The 27,642-nt window shown below is 41.0% G+C and overlaps 1 protein-coding gene across 1 annotated transcript in view; it reads right to left on the bottom strand.

Annotated features, from left to right (window-relative positions):
- LOC124721844 (heat shock 70 kDa protein 14-like) overlaps positions 1–27,642 on the bottom strand; it is a 195,796-nt gene that overhangs the window by 20,690 nt on the left and 147,464 nt on the right. The window contains exons 6-7 of the mRNA XM_047246975.1: positions 13,561–13,819; positions 3,189–3,404 (exon numbers count right to left, since the gene is read on the bottom strand). Coding sequence (XP_047102931.1) covers positions 3,189–3,404; positions 13,561–13,819 — 475 coding nt within the window. The remainder of the gene's footprint in view (positions 1–3,188; positions 3,405–13,560; positions 13,820–27,642) is intronic.

Genomic DNA, 27,642 nt, shown 5'->3' with positions numbered 1-27,642 from the left:
TAGATATAGAAGAAAAAATTCAGCTGACATATATAGAATACAAAGACACAAATACAGACATTAGACCATTCTTGCATAGACCACCAAATAACCCACAAGTCGAAACAACAATAAAAACTATCAACAAAATCATACACAACAAAATAAATGAAAATACAACTATGGAAGAGTTACAACTACTGGTTTATATAGGAGCACTCACTACACTAAATATACACACTAGGCAGAGATCAGAACAAACCAGTACACAGAAGAAACCCACAAAACCAGCATGGCAACACAGGCTACAGATCAGAATAGAAAAACTGAGGAAAGACATCGGACAGCTAACACAATTTATAAGAAATGAAATATCAGACAAAAAACGAAAAAGGTTAGGTAAAATCTCACAGCAAGAAGCAATAGAGCAATTAGATGAAAAGAAGCAGAAATTACAAGCATTGGCCAAACGACTTAGAAGATACAAAAAAAGTGAAAATAGAAGGAAACAAAACCAAACATTCAACACAAACCAAAAGAGATTTCACCAAACAATAGATAACACACACATTAAAATAGACAATCCACCAAACATAACAGACATGGAACACTTCTGGAGCAACATACGGTCAAACCCGGTACAACATAACAGGCATGCACGGTGGATACAAGCAGAAACAGACACATACAAGATGATACCACAAATGCCTGAAGTGATGATTTTGCAACATGAAGTCACCCGAGCAATTAATTCTACACACAATTGGAAAGCCCCTGGAAATGATAAAATAGCGAATTACTGGCTAAAGAAGTTCACCTTAACACATTCACATCTAACTAAATTATTTAACAGTTACATTGCAGACCCGTACACATTCCCTGATACACTTGCACATGGAATAACCTATCTGAAACCTAAAGATCAAGCAGACACAGCAAACCCAGCTAAATATCGCCCCATAACATGCCTACCAACAATCTACAAAATATTAACTTCAGTCATTACACAGAAATTAATGACACATACAACACAGAACAAAATTATAAATGAAGAACAAAAAGGCTGCTGCAAAGGAGCACGAGTATGTAAAGAGCAACTGATAATAGATACAGAGGTGACATATCAAGCTAAAACTAAACAAAGGTCGCTACACTACGCATACATTGATTACCAAAAAGCTTTTGATAGTGTACCCCACTCAGGGTTACTACAGATATTGGAAATATACAAAGTAGATCCTAAATTGATACAGTTTCTAAACATAGTAATGAAAAACTGGAAAACCACACTTAATATTCAAACAAATTCAGATAACATCACATCACAGCCAATACAGATTAAGCGTGGAATATACCAAGGAGACTCATTAAGTCCTTTCTGGTTCTGCCTTGCTCTGAACCCACTATCCAACATGCTAAATAATACAAATTATGGATACAATATTACTCGAACATACCCACACAAAATCACACATTTGCTATACAAGGATGATCTAAAACTACTGGCAGCAACAAATCAACAACTCAACCAATTACTAAAGATAACAGAAGTATTCAGCAATGATATAAATATGGCTTTTGGAACAGACAAATGTAAGAAAAATAGCATAGTCAAGGGAAAACACACTAAACAAGAAGATTACATATTGAATAACCACAGTGACTCCATAGAAGCAATGGAAAAACAGATGCCTATAAATATCTAGGATACAGACAACAAATAGGAATAGATAATACAAATATTAAAGAAGAACTAAAAGAAAAATATAGACAAAGGCTAACAAAAATACTGAGAACAGAATTGACAGCAAGAAACAAGACAAAAGCTATAAATACTTATGCTATGCCAATATTGCCCTACTCATTTGGAGTAGTGAAATGGAGTAACACACCCCTAGAAGCACTCAATACACTTACACGATCACAATGCCACAAATATAGAATACATCACATACATTCAGCAACAGAAAGATTCACATTAAGCAGAAAGGAAGGAGGAAGGGGATTCATCGACATAAAAAACCTACATTATGGACAGGTAGACAATTTAAGAAAATTCTTTCTAGAACGAGCAGAAACTAGCAAAATACACAAAGCAATCACTCATATAAATACATCGGCTACACCACTGCAATTTCATAACCACCTTTACAACCCTTTAGATCATGTAACATCAGCAGATACGAAGAAAGTAAATTGGAAAAAGAAAACACTACATGGCAAGCACCCGTATCATCTAACACAGCCACACATCGATCAAGACGCATCCAACACACGGCTAAGAAAAGGCAATATATACAGTGAGACGGAAGGATTCATGATTGCAATACAGGATCAAACAATAAATACCAGATATTCCAGCAAGCATATTATTAAAGATCCCAATACCACAACAGATAAATGCAGACTTTGCAAACAACAAATAGAAACAGTAGATCACATCACAAGTGGATGTACAATACTAGCAAATACAGAATACCCCAGAAGACATGACAATGTAGCAAAAATAATACATCAACAGCTTGCCTTACAACATAAACTTATAAAACAACACGTTCCCACATACAAGTATGCACCACAAAATGTACTGGAGAATGATGAATACAAATTATACTGGAACAGAACCATTACAACAGATAAAACAACACCACATAACAAACCTGACATCATACTCACCAATAAAAAGAAGAAATTAACACAACTAATCGAAATATCCATACCCAATACAACAAATATACAAAAGAAAACAGGAGAAAAAATTGAAAAATACATCCAACTGGCTGAGGAAGTCAAGGACATGTGGCATCAGAATGAAGTTGACATCATACCAATTATACTATCAACTACAGGAGTCATACCACACAATATCCACCATTACATCAATACAATACAGCTACATCCAAACTTATATATACAATTACAGAAATCCGTAATTATTGATACATGTTCAATTACGCGAAAGCTCCTAAATGCAATATAACATATACCGTACAGTTAAAAGGAAGTGACGCTTGATCAAGGTCCGCGTCACGTCCCATTTTTAACCAGACTTAACGTCTGAGAAAGTAAAGAAATAATAATAATAATAAAAGTATTTACGCACACCAACCATTCAAAGCCACTCAAGAAGTTCCTAACTGCTGATCTTCACAAGGAGATCATGTGATGATATAGGACTAAATCAGAACTACACTAACTGAGTTCCTTACCTTCATAAAAATTGATTTTGTTACAACTGGGATATCATATGATAGATGATCACAACCTGGGTCAAATGGTTCTTTCAGATAACTACCATGCTTTGCAGCACCCAAGGCGATCAGTTCATCGGGATTTACACTACATAATAACTCTGAATTGGGAAACATTTCTGAGACAGATTGCTGAATTATCGGGATTTTCGCAGATCCACCGCACAGGAGCACCTAAAAGAAATATTTCAGAATTCTGTAGTACACTCATAACATTAGTAGAAATAAGGAAAGGTCTGAAAAGTTAAATAGACATACAAGAGGGAGCTTATGTAACTAGTAACATAAATCTTACTCTGGTCAATATAGTAATTCTTAAACAATTCAGTAATGTGTAATCAAACAATGGAAACTCCAGAAAAGAATATCAGCAATGTAGGAAAAGACAGATTGCTACTTACTGTGAAGAAGAAACAACAAGTTGCAGACAACACAATTAAAAGACACTAACTTATAGCTTTTGGCCACAGCTTCATAAGTAGAAGGCAAAACACACACACACACACACACACACACACACACACACACACACACACACACACAGCCACCATTTCCAGCATCTCGGGCCACAATGCTTACGGTAAGTAGCTATCTGTCAGTAATTTGTAAACTATTTAGCATAACTATAACAGAGTCATGCTGTTTCACTTTATGGATCATTCTGTCCCAAAACTGACGCAGAACAATATATTTCAATAACCAGGTGCTACAATGATGCATCCGTCAGGAAACGAATTCTTGTATACAAATGCTGGAAAACAATAGCGCGCCATCCACTAAGACAAATCTCATACAAACATTATACAAAATCTCAGGCAGAATCACGGACGTATATTAAAGGTGGATGATGTACAAAAAGTGCAAATGGATGATGAGAGATCGTTCATTTACTTGCTGTACAAAAATAAGAGAACGGTTTGCTTCAATTTGTATTTCGTCTTCATTACAAGAAAACGGAGACACTAGTATCTGAAGAGATCATAACAGAGGTGAAATGATATGTAAAGAAGCACACTTTGTTTGACAGAAACAGCTTTGTGTTTCACAAGTGAGTCAATGGAGGAGCAGCAGCAATGCGAGACAATTTGCAGTATGGTATCACTTATAAATCCTCATGCTCTCTAGAGACAGCATCACAATAAGCATGTGCAGTGCAACAAAGAACAACAATTGTATGATGCCTCTTCCCCATATTTTGACTCACTGAACAGTCAATCACAAATTTATTTCAAATTAACTATACCTGTTACCAATAAGGATGAGAACAGCTTCATGTGTAAGACATCTCAAAATATAAACACAAAAGGTATAAATCTGACAGAAAAAACTACTTTACAAGACAAATAAATGTTAGTTTGAGTTGATATCTTCCTTCTAAATGAAGCTCAGCAATCTACGTACATCACAAAAGACACAATATACAGAATATACTGTATGAGCTACAAAAGGTACATGGCCTAGCCAAAAGAGCAGCCAATTTTCCTTTATATCAGTGTCAATGTGTGCTGGATGTACATCAGTGCATATGACCATTTTCATACATGTCATGGCATTCACACAGCAAACTCTCCACAGGGTATCTACTGTAGACAGTGGAATAAGTCTTATAACATTGGAATAGAACAATTATGGAACACACAGATCTCTTACAGGGTGTATACGGGGACAAGGAGAAAATATTCCTGGATCTCCCAGTGAAAAATACATTTTCTCCCGTGTGGAAATACACTTTTTCCCTGTTAAGTGACATTATACTTTCCGTCAGAACTGTAAAACTTATCAATCCTTTGAACGGATATGGTTTTCTACAGCAGGATAGAATTTCTCAGCACTTTAGAAAATGAAACTCAGGGGGAAAAAACACGTTCTGGGAAGATCTTTGATGGGCAGCAACATGTATGCTGCATATTTTTGTATTAAGAAAGTATAAATTCGAATTCCACCAAAGGAAAAGTTGATGGCTTAAGTTAATATCCATAGTGTTGCTACACGAAAAGCAAAGCTTTCACATAGAATATTTGTCTCGAATATTAATAAGCTACAGGAGAAGCTAAGCTTTCACATATAATGTTCATCTGTTTAGTGCATGTTCCACTTTAAGATACATCACACAAATACGCCAGTAAAATTTTTAATACCGACATAAATCTCTGATCTTCTGGGCTCAAAATTCTTCTAAATGGCTTGTCATCAAAGAGTTGCTTTTTAAATGAGAGCAAACACTCTGCGATTTAAGAAATTCATTGTACATTCTTGTACATAGTTCCGTTTGCGTAAAAGGAAATTTACTTTGAAAATATCGCTTTTCGAACCGCAATTCTCAATATTTTCCTGCGACCTGTTAAAAATAGATTCATTTCAGCAGTTGCCAGAGAGCACCAGATAAGAGGCGTCACCACGCTTGCACAGCTACGGTGACGTAGGAAGCCCGTATGTTCGTACATGTAAAACATTAAAAGATCTTTCTTACATTATGACATAAGATAAACAAGACATCAGAGGACACACCAAGAGCATCGGAAGTTCGTGAACCATACTAAAAAGCATAGTTTGACTTAAAGCGCACATTCGCATGTCCAGATTCCCAATGATGTAGGCCTCAACCTCATATTAAGCTTTTCAGTGTGGTTTTCAGGATGTAAATTTTCTTGGTGTACCAGTACTGTATTATCTCATGTTTGGATCTTTATTATGGCATAATTCCGTACGTGCTAGAAGATGGAATCGTGCACTTGAAATGCAGTGAACAGCTGAAACTAGCCTATGGAGTGGAATTAAACACTGCGTGTCAAATTTACTGCCTCAGCAGGAAAGCTTAATAAAAGCCAAATTTCTTTAGAAAACCGACAAAAATAACTACACTGTTCTGCAAGGTGATTAATGCTTGACTGTCAGAAAGGTGGAAATAAAATAAATTCTGAAACTAGTAACACATTTTAGCCTACCATAATTATGTGAATGTATTTTAATTCACTTGATAGCTCCCAACCACAGAAATATGTCTTTTTTTCATTTGACGTGAGAGCAGTAAACGAAGAGGAAACACAAAAATCACTAAACGTAAACACGTGTCACGTGGAGACCCTCCACTATAGCTCAGACTGCTCTGCACACATAAAAAAAAAAAAAAAATATTCAAAAAAGTTCATTTTGTAGCGCACATCTTTCTGAAGAGTCTGATACATAAAACATGTATCTGAGAGGAAATGTAAGAGATGTTATTTGGTCTTAAGTGTGCCGAAGTGCAGTGCCACGCCTCTTCAAACAACGTTCTTTTACCACACATCACTGTATTTCGCTCTGTGTAACTCAAAGGTGTATATTTTGTAACGGATCCCATCAAACTATTTCAGGACTGTGGAAATTAAAATTCCTGTAGTGTCTCTCCTTCTCCCAGTCAGCCGGTTTGACATTCTGCCCCTCTTATTTTTAAAAAACATGCAATTAATACTGGATGGGATTATTTGTAACCAGGAGAACAAGAACTCTTCACAAAATCAGGACTCTTTATTACCTATTAGCTAATAACTTGCTCTTCTGTGCGACATAAAATTAAATATAGGATACCTAAAACCAGTAAAGACAAGAGACATGCAAGACAGTACACATTTCTTCAATCCTTAGGTCCTAGTGATTTTTCTCTCTAATCTTGCTACAGCTTTACATGGTGTGCTTTCCTTTCTGCGAAAGAGCTATTACCTCATCAAAGTTTGTCAAACATTTTGCTACATTTTGCTACATGATAAATCGAAATGTCGTCTAATACTGAAAAAGCTGTTAATACAAATAGTACCCAAGAATGGTGTGGTTTCTCAATCTAACTACATCTGTTTTGTCACTGGTTCCTGGATAAAACGAAATAGGCCATTCCAATACTGCAGCAATTGTAACACACACCAAATAAGGAAGACTGTTTTGGCAATAATGACCATATTTATATTACAGCAATATAATTCACGAAGTAGCAGCACAAAATATCTATTTTCCTGCTACAATCAAAAAGCTTTATGTTAGGAACTAGTTTCAAATTTCATTCATATGCTCCAGTTTCATGCACGAGAATAAAATTTTTGTATGAATTTGGAATCGTCATATTCTTCCATAATTTGTGTGATGTCCCCATTTCTTCTCCTTCCTCGTACTAACAAACAATCTTGTCATCATTAACTCTGTAACTATTCCTACTACTGTCAAAACTCATTCTCCGTTTAACTTTACTAACCCTGTCACAATCACTGGTTTAGTTATCCAGCGATTATTCTCTGGTTAGGTGTTAGTATGTGTTCGTACAATGCATTTTCCGCACTACTCCCAGAATGGAACTTAAGCAGCTGCTAGCTCGTGACTACAACTGGCCCTGTCTAATGTAGCGATGTGGCCAAAAATTTTCCGTCAAAATTCACTTTCCTGGATACACCGAGAAGATAATACATAATCTTTCTTACCTGTTATTCCTGTTAGCCATTTATTTCAACTCTGGTAATCTGAATCTATGGATTTCGCTAGTAATTATAACAACGCTGAACATTTGCAAACCAAATCAACCACATAAACAAGCAGCAGTTGGCATTCACCGGTTTGGCTTTATTCCGCTCAGCTCGTATAGCCCCGTCCCGTTTTGTCTGGAGGAAAGTTCATGTCTAGATGTGATGAGGATTCCCCTGGCAGAGATATCACGTACACTATGCACGCATTCAAAAATCAAATTAGAATGTGTTCAAAAATGTAATGTCCAAAAACCAGCAGATGTGCATTTCAAAATCATATGAACAATCGACAGACCGACGTGCTTTGTAAAAGAAGGTTTTTCCCCCCTCAAGAATATGAATCTGCCCTCTCCCCCCGCAATTGTTGCCCGGTTCAGATACAACTGTTTGCGCCCCCCCCCCCCCCCCCCCCACTAGATCCAGGACTGCTGCGCACGCGTGAATGTGGCAGCTTGGGCGCGCCAGTAAAATTTTTCCAGGTACCCCATGTGGCTGGTTGCACAGCCAACAGCCACATTTCTGTAGCCAGAAGCGGGAGAAGGTACTACTCATACGCGTGTGCATGAGCCCGCTTGTAACTACTTAAATGAATCAAATTTAAACAGTTGTGTCGTCACACTCATCGCAGGCAATTCGTTGTTATGAAGCATTGCATAGTCTTCCTACAGCCTTTAACACATTTTGCTGTTGACAGACGCTTGTACGTGCACTGTGTTAATTTATATGGTGCATTTCCTTTGCAATTTAAGTTTTATTTTCATTTTTTTCTCTCGTTCATGTTTTAATGCTGCAGTATTATTCTGGAGTAGTGGGATACAGTAATATCCTTTGTTGGAGTATTGGTTCTTACCAGTCAAAGTTACACAAATTTAACTGGAAACTAAAACAACGAAAAATTTCCAGAATTCTAAAAAATTCCCTGGTTTTTCCTGGTTTTCTCCCAGATGAACAAATTCCCGGGTTTTTCCCAGATCTCCCGGTTGTCACGGGTCGTATACACCATGTCTTACAGATTGGGGAAAACAGCAACAGTATAGAAGATGCCAACATAAAATATGTTTAAGATCAGGTCAACTGCTTTAGGAATGGCAAGGGAGTGACAGACTGCCTCTGTCAATGCCAGTGTCACCTTCTGACATGAAGAACCACTTTCAGGATTAAAAATTTGTGAAAAATAGACTCTATAAATGACAACTGATGAATTGTGCATTACCAAATGTGCTCCACATCATTGCCCTGGAAGAAGATGGCAAGCAGATATTTTGCCTGCTTAAAGGCAAAATTCATGGAAATCTCTGGAAATTTAATTACTGTGTATCTTCCTTTGAATCACACCGATATGAAATGAAACCTTGTGCTTGCAGTTTAGTATGGAATCAAAGTGACAACTGATGCAATAGCACTCATTGTCCTCCTCAAAAACCACAAAGAAAGGAAAAGGAAGATAATAGATTGCAATGTACCGTTCATTGTAATTAGAGAGAGAGAACACAAGCACAGATATGATCAAAATGAGGAAGGAAATAGGACAAGCTTTTCTGTAACGAACAATCCCAGCAAATGTTATATCTATTTCAGAGGGGGAGAGGGAGGGACTATGACAACCCTAAATGTGAATGGCTTGATGTCGATTTGAATTCTGGTCCTTCTGAATATGAATCCAGTGTGCTAACTACAGTGTTCCCTGGTGCAGGGTGGAGTGGCTATGAGCCAGCACGGTGCAAACAGGCGACGGAGGCGAGGTGGGAGCCCGAGAGGTTCCAGGGAAAGGCAGCTACAAATCTAACAAGTTCTTACATTGAGACATCTCAGCTGCTCGATAGACTATCAGTGGCCAGCTGGCCACTGAATTCCACTGTGCTGGCTGCTCACATTCCACACAATACTGATGCGGCTTTTGCCCCGAGCGTTTGCAGCATGTTCTTGACGATGCTGTGTGGCCCCGGCTGACACCCAGCTGAGTCACAGTAGGGGATGCCTACCATGTGAAGATGCCTAGTGTGGATACCTGCTGCACTCTGAGCAGTGGTCAGCCATGCTACTGGAGATGACCTGGTGTAGTCCACTGCAAATTGGGACTAATTGTGGGGAGGGACTTAGTGTATAGAGCTGTTGTCCATCTGTGGCCTCAAACCAGTGACTTTTTATTGGCAGGTCCACGTGGTATCCTCATTTGGCAAAACCCTGTCGCCCCAATTCGGCTGCAAGACTAAGAATAAATCCATTACAAAAATTACTTGTACTTATTGTCAATAGCAGTGCACCATTCATTCATGCATATGCAGCACTATCAGTCACGTATCCAAAAAATCCACTGCCACTGTCAGTTTGGACAACTGCCTTGCCCTTTGCTGCATTAGTATATGCAGCACTGCTGAGTTCACTGTTTCAACAAGCTAACCTACATCAAAACACTGCACTGGCCTTGTTGAATTATTACAGTGACAACATCCCGTGCTCGCCTGCTTTCATAGCTGTGGCAATGCACTGCTCAGATTTACTCTAATATGGCCATACATGAGAGTTGAGATAAACTTGGGTATTTAAAAAAAAAAAAAAAAAAAAAAAAAAAATCCAACCCAGTGGGTCAAATTTAGTTTTTGTGGGTTTTATTGTTTTTTCTATTTTTCACATTGACGATAGTTCAATTAAAATTCCTATTATTAACTTATTCAAAATGTAACCCATTCTTACAATTACTTTATTAGGCCCCTTTTCTTGCCCTGCTAGCACTGCATCCATTGAGAGGATCTTCTCCACCTACTGGCTTGTTTGGTCAAAATTAAGAAATAATTTAGGAGAGAAAGGACCTGACAAATTAGTGAAGATCTAAAAAATTTCTGCATGCTTCAAAAAGAATGTACTTTACATTCATTATTAAAGTTTTTTTCTGGTAGTGTAAATGTTATTTATCTGTGTGTCTTATATTGCAAGAAAAGTTAAATACAATATTAATTAAAAAATTCTTCCGATATTAAATAGTTGCCTCGATGGCTTCTTTGAATTTGAGTAAGGCTAACTATATTGTGTTATACTACTTTACAAGCGCCCCCCCCCCCCCCCCCCTACACACACGCACGCGCACCCGCACCCGCACCCGCACCATTTTCATATCACACTACTTGTTTGTACAAATTACAAATAAATTTTATACCCAAAACAACTAGCAAGTTGCTGACGTGTTAGATACGGCATCAAATCTTTCTTACTAAGCTGCTTATTGCTATTTGCTTAGAAGTCTTCTTTTTGCACTTGTTTTCACTTCTGGCAATTTAAACCTTCATGGCTTGTCCCAGTGCTTCCTTTTCTCTTAATCCTAAATTTACACCTACTCTACATTCACACTACAAAGTTATACTCTCACTCTCTCTTATGCTCTATGGATCTAGTCTACTAAAACCTGGATTATTGGTGGTTTATGCTGATGACTGGCTCTCCACCTCAAAAGAATAAAAGCTACACGCACCAGAGTCAGAGCCACTGTAGCACTTGGTACTGCAGCACTCACATTCATTGTCATATGTCGTCATCATTCTCTGAAATGCTCTACGTGTTGCATTAAGTGCTTGGATGAAATGACCCCTTCCTGCACAGCAATAGATCATTCCAGGGAATGGATTAGGTCAGGTTCTAGAGTTTGATTAATAAATTTTACATTCTGCATTGGTAACAACTCTAAAGGCACATGCGGCAATTACAACTTTGTCTGTGAGATGTTCAATTGCACAATTCTTGTAATTGTGGCTAGTAGATGGAAGGTTCACCCTCTTATGTCACATGTAGTAACATTTACTAATAACCTACTTACCATTTTAAAGTTCGATCCGTCTGGCCTCCATGAGCTTCCCCAGACTTCTATGTATTCCAAAGGCTCGATACGTGCTCACAAATTGTTATTCAGTGTGTTTTTCTGTCAATGGGTGACCGACGATATGGTGTGCCTGTGTCTTCTGCACTGAGGAAACTTTATAATCTTCTCACACCATGATGAGCTGCTATGCAATTACAAGAGGTGGTTTGCTAGCCTCAGAGCATACAGTGGAGCTGATCATAAAAGGTTTGGTGGCCAACACTATTTCCGCATGATTGACTGCTTCACAGGTTTTCATCTAGAATGACTGAGCATACTGACACATCACACAACCATAATCAACTTGAGACCAGGCAAAATGCACTATATAAAAAAAAAAAAAAAAAAAAAAAAAAAAGAGCTCTTAAGTTCTGCCTACTTCCCATATTCTGTGACCAACATATCTAAAAATACTGAGTGCTTCCAGAGTTCACTCATTTTGCTTTCTTACATACAGCAGCACAGCTTGCGACAGACTAATCGGAGTTGAAAATCTTGACAATTGAACTGAAGCAGGTAAGACATATGAACTAATATTCTCATTTATTTGCCTTGCACTTGCTGCTGGTATACACTAGACAGCAATACTCATGGTAAATAAAAGAAGAAGTGAAGATTAGGGTCTTATAGCCCACCAATGACAAGGAAGTGAGAGTACGAGCTCAGTGTATGCAGGTATCGGGAACGAAATCGCCCACATCCCTTTCAAGGGAACCGTTCTGGCATTTGCCTACATTTATTTGGAGAAATCACAGAAGTTTAAATTTCACACTGTGTCCCGGATGGTTCAGTGGTTACTGCACCTGTCTAGTATGCAGGAGAGCCCAGATTTGAGTCTCGGTCCAGTACACATTTTCGCTCATCGCCACCAATTCCACTTAACGTCCTGGGGCAGCTGACAGCAGTTATCCCCCTTCAATTTACATATAATTTTTCATAGCTGCAGATTCTGCACCGTGGTGTCTGTTCTTTTAGGCAAACATTATGCATTCACATATTTTGAGAATTTACACACACACACACACACACACACACACACACACACACACACACACACACACACACAGTGTTTCCTAACAGGAAACATAGGTAAGTGAAAAGAACTGGAGAATAATGTAAAATCATCATCACCACCACCACCACCACCACCACCACCTTGCATCTGTGACATACAATGAAGAGCCAAAGAAACTAGTACACTTGCCTAATATCGTGTGGAATGTGTGGTTCATCCATAAAGGAGACCAAGTATAGAATACTAGTACAACCCATTCTTGAGTACTGCTCGAGTGTTTGGGATCCCCACCAGGTCGCATAAAAGGAAGCATCGAAGCAATTCACAGGCAGGCTGCTTGGTTTGTTACCAGTAGGTTCGATCAACAAATGATTATTACTAAGGTGCTTCGTGAACTGAAATGGAAATCCCTGGAGGGAAGACCACATTCTTTTTGTGAAATACTATTGAGAAAAGTCAGAGAATCAGCATTTGCTGCTGACTGAAGAATGATTCTACTGCCATCAATGTAGTACATTTTGCTTAAGGACCATGACAATAAGATAAGAGATATTACAGTTCATATGGAGGCACGTAGACAGTTGCTTTTTCCCTTGCTCTATTTGCAAGTGGACAGGAAAGGAAATGATTAGTGTTGGTACAAGGTACCTTCTGTCATGCACCATAAGATGGCTTGCCGAGTACATATGTAGACATAGAGCTTGAAAATTCACCTGAAAGTATGATGCTATGGTCATAGCCTTGAATCACTGACACAGAAGAGCAATACAGTATAATAAAATAAAAAAAAAAAAAAAAAAATAAGAAATAGAACATGAGCATTATCACAAGAAGAAACACCTGACTCAGAATTGTTACACAGTGCAAAAGGGAATGGTAAATGGGAGGGTTGGGGGCATGGAAGGGTATGAGGGACTGGGGAAGGGATGGAGAAAGAGTAATGTTGTAAAATGGTAGTAACTCTACCAGATGACTCACCTTGTTTATGTCTCTGCAATCGATACCTGCTTGGCTCAGTGCTTCTTCTATGGGGGCAGTACACATTTTCACAGCTGCACTAATCAAATTTTCAAATCGTGCTCTTGTAACATTGTAGCTAAAGTCTGTTCCTTCACACAAAGACTCAATAAAACAATGAGCTGTACTCATTGTGGACAAAATGTGTTTGCACTGCTCTGCAGCATTGTACAATTTAGCCATAGCACGCCGACTATCATTTGGATCCAACTTCCATTTCCTGCAATAAGAAGAAAGTATTATGTTTAAATGGCCCACACATATTGAATAATGGTATCACTAGTCAGTCTTCCTTCTTTTATTAAAAATTTGGAAAGCAAACAGTTAAGGTTGTTATAGTAGTTTTTCACCACAACAACTGCTCAGTTTTTGATGTGTTCCAATAAAAAACTCTATAGTAGAATTAAGGGAACTGATAATTACATATCAAAAAGATAGATTACTACTCACCACATATGGGAGGTGCTTGGTGGCAAACAGGCACACTGAAAGAAGACTGTTTGACACTGTAAGCTAAAATACTAAGTCCTTTGTCAGATGTAGACAATCTCTCTCTCTCTCTCTCTCTCTCTCTCTCTCTCTCTCTCTCTCTCTCTCTCTCTCCCTCTCCTCCCCGCCCCCCCCCCCCCTCCATCTACACACTATGGCCCAATGTCTCCACTGTTTAAAAATACACACATTTAGACTGTATCTCTTAATACATGGTGTTCTGCATTTATTGTAGCACCACAAAAGGCAGAGATGACAAAAAGGGGGGGAAATGAAATGGCAAAACTTAATTGTGTGCTGGTTCACAGCCACCATAAGAGGCTCATACCAATTGATAAGACCCAATGATTTAACAGGATATTTAAGGTACCTAGATTAAAAGACAGCCAAGTCCATTTCTTTTGAACATGGACTTCCAAGCAGCATTAAAACTTCCATAAAATGTGTACACGTTATTAAGTAAAACGCAATAATATCCTTCAAAATCAATGACGAGTCTATTCAAAAATAACGTCAAAATTGCATTTCAATGCAAAACGCCCAGCTTCAGGGACAATCGCTTCAAAAACTAGTCAACTAACTGTAAAGTTCTTACAAGTCCGTTATATAGGAGACCATGTTCATATAAGCAGACACCTGACTGCACATGAGCATGGAAGACAGTGTTGTTCGGAAGTGGATTTTCTTTAGTTTTGAGTCTAAATATCCTGATATCTGTGACCTGATTTTATATAGGTTACAAACAAATATTCTGTTATGGAATATCATTCATATAAGTGATAAAAACATTCTCTTCCCTGGAAACGGGAGGGGGGCAGGCGATAGTGTATAGAACACTTGTGAGACCCATTATTGAGTACTGCTAGAGTGTTTGGGATCCACATCAGGATGGATTAGAGGAAGACATCAAAGCAATTCAAAAGCGTGTCGGTAGATTTGTTACCAGTAGGTTCAATCAACATGAAAGTATTGCAGAGATACTTCGTGAACCCACATGGTAATCCCCGGAGGAAAGCTGGCATTCTTTTCCCGAAACACTACTGAGAGAACTTAGAGAATCAGCATCTGCAGCCAACTGCAGAACAATTCTACTGCTACCAACATAGCATCACATATGGACTGCACAGACAATGTAAAAGAAATTAGGACTCGTATGGTAGCATATGAACAGTCATTTTCCCCTCACTCTGTTTGCAAGTGGAACAGGAAAGAAAATGACTAACATTCATACAAGTTACCCTCTGTCGGGCACCATTAGGTGGCCTGCAGAGTATGTATGTAGATGCAGAACAGAGGAGGTTGCAAGGTATTATGTTATTTCTTTCTCAGTACAGGAAATTTTAATGACCAACATAATTTTTTTAATTTTCGTTTCTTCTAAAAATACCACGCAATGCCTGCTCCTAGCAGCTGACTATCTGAGCAATTTAGACAGAAGTCTGGCACTGAACATAATGTCCTGGCTTTGAAGGTGTCTTTCCTGTGGTGTTACCACACCATTGGCATTTGTAGCACCACATTAGATTGGGTACCTAAAGTTTTACTTTTAGTATAATAAATAAAACCTTGATGAGTTCTAGGATAGCCAACTGAATGTTACGGTGAAGGCAACAGTTCTCTACAGTTCACCATTCACTTACATCATCAAATTCCTCTCTTCTGTTATGCTTCCGATTCCCCACTACTTTTTCAGTTCAGCAGTGTCAATGTCCATGACGTCCCTACAACTTACAAGGCCTTATGGTAGCTGAGGGTATCGTGTTTTTCTACTCCACAACAAAGACATTCTGACAAGATTGTGCCTTTCAACAATGATCAAAGTTCAATTTCCTGGTGCAGTTCCAGAGGGTTTTGGTGACTGCTAGTGACCCACCCGTAACATGGAGATATTTCTTTCGTCTTAGTTGGGATCCACATGCATTCCCACAAACAGCTTGGGTTCTGTACAGTCCACCCAGATAGAGAGCACTGACTGCCTATGTAGGTGTTATAAAACTACGGTGTGGCAGGTTCACCTGAGGTTACCACTAACGACCATTTCGCCTCAATGGTCATCCATCGTATCAGCACACATCTATAAGGTCTTTTCTTCTTCTTTTTTTTTTTTTTTTTTTTTTTTTTAGAGAGATGGAGGACATCATGCTTCAATTGTCATAGCCATGTAGTGTACCAATTAAGTAAACCTGGCACAAATAATGCTGGGCAAGCCAGTAATCAACAGACTGCACAAAGAGTGGCCTAGTTGGTTGGTTTAAAAGAGTGAGGAAGGGACCAAACTATGAGGTCATCGGTCCACTGTTCCAAAGGAAACAATGCCACAAGGGTGAGAGTAAGACAATGGGACAAGACCAAAGAGAATGAAAGGAAAAATGACAACGACTGAAGGTCAACACACTTAAATGGACAAAAGGGGGCAAGAAAACCACAAAGACGCAAAAAACAGGTAGAAGATCTTAAATCAAAAAAGCACGTTACCATGGCTGGCTGACAATGAGGATAAAAAGGAAAAGCCAGCCACTATGCAACACATTAAAACCCTCACCCTGAAGGCACGAGGGTGGAGGACACACAGGAATGAAGGACATGTGCTAAAACTTGGAGAAAATGATAAAACACACCCTCAAGAATAAAATGTAAAACTAAAGCTGCTGTTGAGGCATTATTGCCCAACACTGAAGGTAGGGTGCTGGGAAGGTTAAAAGTCCGCTGCAGAGCGGCGGAAAGTGAGCAGTCCGGCAAGAGATGGACGACTGTCATTCGTGAGCCACAGTGACACTGAGGTGGGTCATCACGAAGGAGGAGGTAACCATGAGACAGCCACGTATGGCCAATGCGGAGCCGACAGAGAAACACAGAGTCCCTGTGAGAGGCACGCACAGAGGTCTTCCACACATTCGTAGTTTCCTTAAGGGCACGCAGAGGCACGCACAGAGGTCTTCCACACATTCGTAGTTTCCTCAAGGGCACGCAGCTTGCTGTGCATACTGAGGTTATGCCATTCTGTCTCCCAAAGCCACAAAACCTTGCGGCGTAATACTGAGCTCAGGTCAGTTTCAGAGAAGCCGATCTCCATAAGCGGTTTCTGCATAGCCCGTTTAGCCAACCTGTCGGCAAATTCATTGCCTGGGATTCCTACTTTACCTGGGGTCCGGACAAACACCACTGAATGACTGGACCATTCCAGGGCATAGACGGACTCCTGGATGGTCGCTACCAAAGGATGATGAGGGTAGCACTGGTCAGTAGCTTGTAGGCTGCTCAAGGAATCAGTACACAGGATAAATGACTCACTTGGGCATGAGTGGATGTGCTCAAGAGCACGAGATATGGCCGCCAGCTCTGCAGTGAAAACACTGCAGCCATCACGCAAGGAATGCTGCTCTATATGTCCTCCGTGACCATAGGCAAAGCCAACATGACCATTAGCCATCGAACCATCGGTGTAAACCACTTTGTGGCCCCGGTACATGACGAGAATCGAAGCTGCAGCCTAGATGTACACGACTGAGGTGTTCGTGAATGAACCTCAAGTGTAGGTGGTGAAGGCAACAACTGAAGTTCAGACAGAAGGGTTTGAACACGAACTGCAAGTGTAAGCCCTGACCTGGGCCGCCGATGCAGGAGATGAACCGCCACGGGCAGGAAAAGGAGACCGAAATTCAGATGCGCAAGAGAACTACAAACGTATGCAATGTAACTGGAGAGCAACTGTGCACGCCTAACCTGCAAAGGAGGGACTCCGGCCTCCACCAGGACACTATTCACCAGACTCATCCTAAAAGCGTCTGTCACTAGGCAAACGCCACAGTGGTGCACTGGGTCGAGCAAACGCAATGCTGAGGGTGCAGCCGAACCATAAACCAGACTCCCATACTCAAGGCGGGATTGAACAAGGGCTCTGTAGAGCTGCAGTAGCGTACAGCGATCTGCACCCCAATTGGCGTTGCTCAGGCAGCGAAGGGCATTGAAGTGCTGCCAGCATTTCTGCTTAAGGTGACTGAGGTGAGAAAGCCAAGTCAATCGGGCGTCAAAAAACAGTTCTAAGAATCGATATGTCTCCACTACAGTGAGTGGATCGACATTAAGGTGAAGTTCTGGTTCCAGATGAACAATACAACACCAACAGAAGTGCATTATACACGACTTTGCGGCCGAAAACTGGAAACCGTGGGCTACAGCCCATGACTGCGCCTTGTGGATGGCACCCTGTAGGCACCACTCAGCAACACCAATACTGGTGGAACAGTGTGAAATTCAGAAGTCGTCTGCATACAGAGACAGTGGGACGGATGGCCCTACAGCTGCTGCTACACCATTAATGGCCACTAAAAATAGAGATACACTCAATACGAAGCCCTGCAGGACCCCTCTCTCCTGGAAATGGGGCGAACTATGGGAGGCATCAACCTAGACACGGAAAGTATTAAGTGACAGGAAATTTTAGATAAAAATAACAGGAGTGGGCCTCTGAGACCACACTTGTATAATGTGGCAAGGATATGATGTTGCCAGGTGGTGTCATATGCTTTTTGTAAATCAAACAAGACGGCACCTAGGTGTTGGCATCTGGAAAAGGCTGTTCAGATGGCAGACTCTTGGGACACAAGATTATCAGTGTTAGAGCAACCCTGGCGGAAGCCGCCCTGGCATGGAGTCAGTGGACCACGTGACTCCAGGAGCCAACACAACCACAGACACACCATACACTCCAGGAGCTTACAAAGAACATTGGTGAGGCTGATGGTCCGATAGCTATCCACTTCAAGCAGGTTTTTACCGAGTTTAAGCATCGGAATGATGGTGCTCTCCCACCACTGGGATGGAAAGACGAGACGCAACTGATCCGATTGAAGATGACAAGGAGATGTCACTTGTAGTCAGATGAGAGATGTTTAATCATCTGACCATGGATCTGATCTGGCCCAGGAGCTGTGTCAGGGCAATGTGCAAGGGCACTGAGGAGCTCCCACTATGTAAATGGGGCGTTATAGGGTTCACTGTGGGGTGTAGCGAACGAGAGGGCTTTCCTTTCCATCCACCGTTTCAGGGTGCAAAAGGGGGAAGGGGGGGGGGGGGGGGGGGGTTAGATCGCCGAAGCAGAGCCTCAAGCATAGTGCTCAGCAATCGCGTTAGCGCCGGTTGACAACACACCATTGATGTTAATGCCAGGGACACCTGTTGGGATCTGGTACAAAAAAGACGTCTGATCTTCGTCCAGACTTGGGAAAGTGACGTACGGCATCCAATGGATGAGACTTATCTCTCCCAACACTCCTCCATCCGTAATTTGATAATCTGGCGAACGCCGACAAGGAGCCGCTTAAAGGCTATGAGGTGATCCAGGGAAGGGTGCCACTTATGCTGCTGTAGAGCTCGCTGATGCTCCTTAATTGCCTCAGTGACTTCTGTCAACCACCAAGGGGGCATCTAAAAGAGCGAGGGATTGCGTTTTCCTCTGCATTAACGACTGTTGTAGTCACCTGCTCAACCATCACACCCATGTTACCCTGTGGGGGAGAGTCAATGGTGCCCGCAGAGGTGAAAGTTTCCCAGTCCACCTTGTTTAAAAACCCATCTCGATAAGTGACCGTTGGCCTGATGCCAGGGCAGTGACAGGAAGATGGGGAAGTGGTCACAACTGCACAGGTCGTCATGTGCTCTCCAGTGGATATATGGGAGACGTCCTGGGCTGCAAATGGGTAAATCAATGGCTGAGTAACTACCATGAGCCACAATAAAATGTGTGGTGGCCCCAGTATTTACGAGGAAGAGGTCGAACTGAGACAGTAAAGCTTCGACATCACTGCCTTCGCCACTAAGTACGGTGCCACCCCACAAGGGGTTATGGGAGTTAAAATATCCAAAAAGTAGGAAAGGTTTAGGGAGTTGATTAATCAGTGCAGCTAATACATTCAGGGGTATTGCACCATCTGGAGGAAGATATACATTGCAGACAGTTATTTCCTGTGTCGCCCTTATGCTGACGGCCACTGCTTCAAGAGGGGTTTGAAGGGGCACTGTTACACTACAGACTGAGTTTAGGACATAAATGCAAACTCCAGCTGACACACTATTATAGTTGCTACGGTTCCTGTAATATCCCTTATAGCCATGGAGGGATGGGGTCCGCACTGCCGGGAACCAGGTTTCCTGAAGTGCAATGTAGATAGCAGGTGTCAAGCTTAACAGTTGCCGTAGCTCAGCCAGCCGGTGGAAAAAGTCATCGTGATTCCACTGAAGGATGACATCATGAGACTGGGAAATCAGTACCCAGAACAATCACCTCTGGCTGTTATAACGGCCTTGATATGCCTGGGCATTAAGTCAAACAGAGCTTGGATGGCATGTACAGGTACAGCTGCCAATGCAGCTTCAACACAATACCACAGTTCATCAAGAGTAGTGACTGGTGTATTGTGACGAGCCAGCTGCTTGGCCACCATTGACCAGACGTTTTCAATTGATGAGAGATCTGGAGAATGTGCTGGCCAGGGCAGCAGTCTAACATTTTCTGTATCCAGAAAGGCCTGTACAGGACCTGCAACATGCGGTTGTGCATTATACTGCTGAAATGTATGGTTTTGCAGGGATCGAATGAAGGGTAGAGCCACGGGTCGTAACACATCTGAGATGTAACGTCCACTGTTCAAAGTGCCGTCAATGCGAACAAGGTGTGACCGAGACGTGTAACCAATGGCAGCCCATACCATCACGCTGGGTGATACGCCAGTATGGCGATGACGAATACACGCTTCCAATGTGCTTTCAGCGTGATGTCGCCAAACACGGATGCGCCATCATGATGCTGTAAACAGAACCTGAATTCATTCGATAAAATGATGTTTTGCGATTCGTGCACCAAGGTTTGTCGTTGAGTACACATTCGCAGGCGCTCCAGTCTGTGATGCAGCGTCAAAGGTAACCGCAGTCATGGTCTCCGAGCTGATAGTCCATGCTGCTGCAAACGACGTCGAACTGTTCATGCAGATGGTTGTTGTCTTGCAAACGTCCCCATCCGTTGACTCAGGGATCGAGACATGGCTGCATGATCCGTTACTGCCATGCGGATAAGATGCCTGTCTTCTCGATTGCTAGCGATACGAGGCCACTGGGATCCAGCACGGCGTTCCGTATTACACTCCTGAACCCACCGATTCCATATTCTGCTAACAGTCATTGGATCTCGACCAACGCGAGCAGCAATGTAGTAATACGATAAACTGCAAGCGCGATAGGCTACAATCCGACCTTTATCAAAGTCGGAAAAGTGATGGTAGGCATTTCTCCTCCTTACACGAGGCTTCACAACAACGTTTCACCAGGCAACGCCGGTCTACTGCTGTTTGTGTATGAGAAATTGGTTGGAAACTTTCCTCATGTCAGCACGTTGTAGGTGTCACCACCGGCGCCAACCTTGTGTGAATGCTCTGAAAAGCTTATCATTTGCATATCACAGCACCTTCTTCCTGTCAGTTGAATTTCGGGTCTGTAGCACGTCATCTTCGTGGTGTAGCAATTTTTATGGCCAGTACTGTAGGTCCTCAGCAGATGCGAGCATCTCCACCTCATCCCCAGATGCAGACCTTGTAGGTAGCGGTGGTGTGGGTGCCACCACAATTTCCTTGGTCATAGAGGTCTTCTTTTTGGACTTTTCTCTCTGCTCCTTGGGTCTCTCTGGCTGAGAGGGTTTCACTAATTCAGTCTCCGGGACTCAGGATGATTGTGAAACCCTACAACCAGCTACTTTTGGGCACTTGGGCCACTGGCAGCATCATCTTTCCCACTAGCAGAAAGCTGGGAAGGGAGTGACCCAAGGGATCCCTTCCTGGCGAGAGGAGCCGAAGAAGACTTACACTTCTCCAGCTGAGAAGTGGGACTGGTGTCCCTGATGGTTGGTGGGGCAGTGCTCCCGAAATAGGCGATGCGGGAGCAACAGGAGGGAATTGCCCCCCCCCCCCCCCCCCCCCCACCAAGGGGGCAGGCGTAGCCTTCTGGCTCCAAGAGTCGAGTGGAATTCATGGAACTGATGGAGCTACAACTGTTCTCATAGCGGCAGCGTGTGAGGTGGTCATAGCCACAGGATGTAGGCGCTCATATTTTCTCTTAGCCTCAGTCCAGGGTTTCGTATTCCATAATTTTCCTCTGTTTCTGTAAAATCCTGCAGTCTGGCGAGCAAGGTGAATGATGCTCACCCCAGTTGACACAGATGGGAGGCTGGGCACATGGAGTATTGGGATGTGATGGACATCCATAATCTCAATGTGACGTTGGAAGTAGAGCGGGAAGACATATGGCCAAACTTCCAGCACTTAAAGCACCGCATCGGGACACGGATATAGGGCTTTACATCACAGCGGTAGACCACCACCTTGACCTTCTCAGGCAATGTATCACCCTCAAAGGCCAAGATGAAGGCACCGGTGGCAACCTGATTATCCCTCAGACCCTGGAGGACATGCCGGACGAAATGTACACCTCGCTGCTCTAAATTGGAGCACAGCTCATCTTCAGACAGTAAAAGAAGGCCTCTGTGGAATATAGTACCCTGCACCATATTTAAGCTCTTATGTGGTGTGATGGTAACAGAAACATCCCCCAACTTTTTACAAGTGAGTAAAGCCCATGACTGGGCAGAGGATGCTATTTTTATCAAGACTGACCTAGAACGCATTTTGGACAAGCCCTCCACCTCCCTAAACTTGTCCTGTAAATGCTCTACAAAAAACTGTGACTTCATCGAAACAAAGGAGTCCCCATCAGCTCTCTTACGTACGAGGTACCAGGGTGAATAAGGTTCGCTGCCATCCTTAGCCTGGCGTTCCCCCATGGGAGGGGAATGATTTAGGGTCAGAATTTCTTGCATTGTACTGAGACGTGGAACTCTTAGAGACTGCTGGTGGCTGATCACCGCCAAGTGATGATGTGGTACACTTCATTGCGCATCATCTGCCCCGATGCCACCCACTCTGACCAGGGGCCCTCCCCACGGGCGCCACCCAGCCACAGCAAAGGCCACCTGGCACGATGGCCATTGCCGGGAGTCCTGATGCCCCAGAGTGACAGGCATATCCTTGGCATATGTTGGGAGTTAACAGCGCAGGCATCAGCAGAGCCATCCCCGTTTTGTCAAGGGGCTACAACCAACAGGGTACATGGTGGCCCCACCACAACGGACTGGCTGCCATGCTGGATATGAGGTGCAAAGAAGTCCCTGGTCATCGTTGGTGCAGAAAGCGACACTGCACAGTGCATGGTGGAAAACACATTCAGGAAGGTTCCTTGCCCAAGATATGGAGGATGAGCTGGACTGCAATGCAACGGCGAGGAAGTGGGCTAAAGATTTCTATAGACAATGGACAGGATAAACCATGTAAGGCGCCCTTCCCCAATTCGCTCACTCTTTGGGAAAATTTTGAAAAATGGAGGTCAAACCCTACAGGGGACCACCCCATAGAGGCCGAAACGTATGAGACTCGTTTTTGTCACCTCTTAGGACAGACAGGAATACCTCGGGCCTATTGTAATCCCTGGACCCGCAGGGGGGAGTGTGTGTAGTGATCGGCCGCATACGGTAGGTCGATTAGATCGCTAACTATCACTAGTAGCTGTTGTAACGTTCATACTGTAAGCAAAGACACATTTTTATCATAGCAGTTCATCAACACATTTCTTTATTCGTTTGAATTTTGTAAATGATAGAATGACGACGGAATAAGAGAGATAATAATTGGAAGTGTAAAACTATGTGAAATGGTGTGATTTACATTTAATATTTTAAAAATTACATTCAAATCCTCTGCTTGTAACTTCTTGTTATGCATATTAGAGTGCACAGGTAAAGGTGGCTGTCAGCAACAAATAAGACAAAGTAGATGAGTGTAGGCTTTCACAGAACACGAACGGGGGAAACTGGAGGACACTTCAGATTTGCATGTTCAAGATGATACATGTAAATAAAGTACAGCTATTAAGAAATGGAAAATGAGACTAAAATCATAAAATATGGATTTATGTGAGGATTAATGGTGTGAGTGGTCACGAAAACAAATCTGTTATCAATAGAGAGACTTTCATTGACAAAGAAACCATGTGATCACAAGGTGTGTAAAGATACTACTAAAGTGCACTGCTATAAATTAACATTATATGCAGCAAGACTATTTTCTAATACTCTTAATATGCTCCTTGTTATTATTATGTATAAAACATTAACTCCAGCAGCTTACTCATGCAGAAATAATATATGAAAAGGAAGATTTGTTACATATATTAAGACAGAACACAAGTTCAAAAACATTAAGGCAAGTAGTTTTTGAAGTGATCAGCATACAGAGAAGTGTATCTGTGAATTATATAGATACCCACAAGGAAATTTTAAACTATTTATAAGGAATCTGGATTCCTTACTGTGCTATCTGTCAGGCAGCAGCAAGCAGTTAATGGTCTGTGGTGACTTCAATGCACATTTTCTAAAGGATCCTGATAGGAAAAATAGGGAACTTTATTTGGATCACACAATTTGATTCCAGTAATTAACTTTCCAACACAGATGGATAAAGACTGTAGGACCCTAATTGGTTTTAAAGCTCAAAGCCAGAAAAATACCGTTTACCCAGTAACAAATGCTCTCTCTGAACATGATGCACTGTTTGTTAGGATAAATTACCTAGTGCCTTACAGTATGGATACACTTAAGTGGAAATCACAATAATTAATGCCTCCACAACAGATGTTTTTAAGAACAGCTTACAAGAGATAACCTGAGATGAAATTTATGCTGAACCAAATGCTAAATTAAATTTTATCTATTCCATGATAAATTCGTTTAATTATTTGAAAATACCTTTCCATATATGCTAATTAGAAAGAATATTAAATGGCCATATGAAAACCATGGATCACTACAGCGATTAAAATATCATCTTCAAGGAAAAGGAAAATGTACCTATTAGCAAGAACAAGTATTGATCCAGCTGTAGTTGCACACAACAAAACTACTCAAAATTACTAAGAAAATTTATTAAAAATTCAAGAAACCTTCACATCACATCAGAAATCAGTAATTCTGACAACAGACTTGGGGCTTTATGGAATGCAGTGAAACGAGAGACAGGACAACAAGGCACAGGATATCACCACTACTGAACTGAATGGCAGTGATGTAATGATGAGTCACAGGTAGTAAGTACATTTAATAACTGGTAGAAAGTATAGGGACATACAGTTAAAGGGGAAAATCACAGCAGTGTGTTGAAACTCTCATAAAATTCAATCATATGAATGTATTACCAACTTCTCCTTCTGAAATTCAGAAAATTATCCATACTCTTGAAAATAAAAGCTCATCTGGTTTAGATAATGTTTCCAATACAATATTATAAAGTTTTGTTCCAATATAAAAAGCATGGTATTATCTGAAATATGTGATGTATCACTAACATAACTCATTTTTCCAAAGAGGCTGAAATATTCTGTTGTCAAACCTCTCTTTAAGAAAGGTGATAAAAAGAGATGTCAGTTCAATAACTACTGACCAGCTTCACTGCTGACACCATTTTCCAAAATGTTTGAGAAAGTGATGTATTCTAGAATATTATCTCACCTTAGCAGCACTGATATCCTCAACGAACCACAGTTTGGGTTTCAGAAGAGTTGCTCTACTGAGAATGCCATTTACATATTCCCTTGCCAAATTTTACGAGCACTAAATAATAAAATAGCGCCATCTGGTATTTTCTGCAACTTATCTAAGGCATCTGATTATGTGAATCGCAGCATTCTCTTAGATAAATTGAAGTTTGTTGGGATTGATGGTATAACCAACCAATCAATGCCATAGCTACACAAAAGACTGCAGAATGTTGTACTTAGTAAGTCTAGATATATTCCAGGGATTTAATTTTGGAACTCTTAAAACAGCTTAGTTCAGCTGCATTTGCACTTAGAATCATTCTAAACCTTGGGGAGACAAATCAGTAAGGTGACACATTTTGCATACTTTAATTCAATAATGTCATATGGAATAATGTCCTAGGGTAACTCATCTTTCTTTTGTAAGTCTTCGTTGCTCAAAAATGTGGGGCCAGAATATTATGTAATGTTCACTCATGATCATCTTGAAGACATTTGTTTAATTCTAGCAATACCAACACATTTTTCCCGACAGTTGCCCTAAAAAAATTTTTTTAAACAGAAATATTCATTATTTGTTCTTTACTTGCATCAACAACATACTTTTTAAATACATACTAATATGTAAGTAGGGTCCAGAACCTAAAAATATCTTTTACCAAACTCTTAATAATATCAACGCACTTTCAGTAATGTGGGCTATCAATGAGTCCTACTTTAAGCCCGCCATAAAAATAATTTAAGAAATGGAAATTTCATCAAGATTTTTATTTACAACATACTACTTAAATAGTTACTGATGTGCAAGTATGGACCTAAACCTGAAAATATTTAGTATGACATTCACTGGGAAAGTCACATCTAATCCTAAGATTTAAATTTTTGGGGTAAGTTTAACTGAAAATTTTAAAGCATTTGCAGAATCTGGTAGAAGAATTCATTAAAAATCTATAAATATTTCTTTTTTAATCTTAAAATGTAAAGTAACTGACTAGATTACGATATTTTTATAAGGCGGACATTCCACCAGGACATGAGCAAATGTTTGCAAGGGAATGATACTGCCTACAGGTAAATTAAGAGGGATTTGGAAAAAAAGAGAAGCAGCTGTATGAATATCATGAGCTTAGATGGAGAACCAGTACCAAGCAAACGGGGGAAAGCAGAAATGTGGAAGAAATATATAGATGAGCTATACAAGGGAAATTAAGTTGAAGGCAGTATTATAGAAAGGGGAAAAGGAAGTAGATGAAGATGAGATGGGAGCTATGATACTGCAAGGGTAATTTGACCTAGGACCAAAAGATCTATGCCAAAACAAGGCCCCTGAGGTACATTTTTATCAGTAACATCTGCTGATGTCCTTTTGAGAACCAGTCATGACAAAACTACGCACCCTGGGGTGCAAAATATATGAGACAACAGGCAAAATACCTTCAAACTTCAAGAAGAATAATTCCAATTCCAAAGGAAGCAGTTGCTGACAGGTGTGACTATCACCAAAATATCAGTATAGTAATTCACGGTTGCAAAATACTGAAATTATTTACAAAAGGGAAAAACTGGTAGAAGCCAACACCAGGAAAGATTAATAGCAATTATAAGGGTTGAAGGGCATGAAAGGGAAGAAGTGATTGAGAAGGGAAAGAGACAGGGCTCTAGCCTATCCTTGGTGTTATTCAACTGGTACAATGAGCAAGCAGTGAAGGAAACCAAAGAAAAACTTAGAAATAGTGTTTACGGGTAATCATGCACAGGGCTCAAATTTATGTCACACACTGTCCGTTTTGCTATCAAGATGTAATTCCACTGTTTATGCCCTGGTTCCTTCTATCTTTAAATTTATATTTATCAACATTTACTTAGCAAATATTTGGTTACATATCCAGTTATTTTCTGAGCTAATATTTCCCATCATTTCAA

Source organism: Schistocerca piceifrons, chromosome X, assembly GCF_021461385.2.
Source record: "Schistocerca piceifrons isolate TAMUIC-IGC-003096 chromosome X, iqSchPice1.1, whole genome shotgun sequence".
NCBI classification, from domain to species: domain Eukaryota; kingdom Metazoa; phylum Arthropoda; class Insecta; order Orthoptera; family Acrididae; genus Schistocerca; species Schistocerca piceifrons.
Note: the sequence above shows the minus strand (reverse complement) of the source record. Positions and strands in the feature narration are given on the sequence as shown.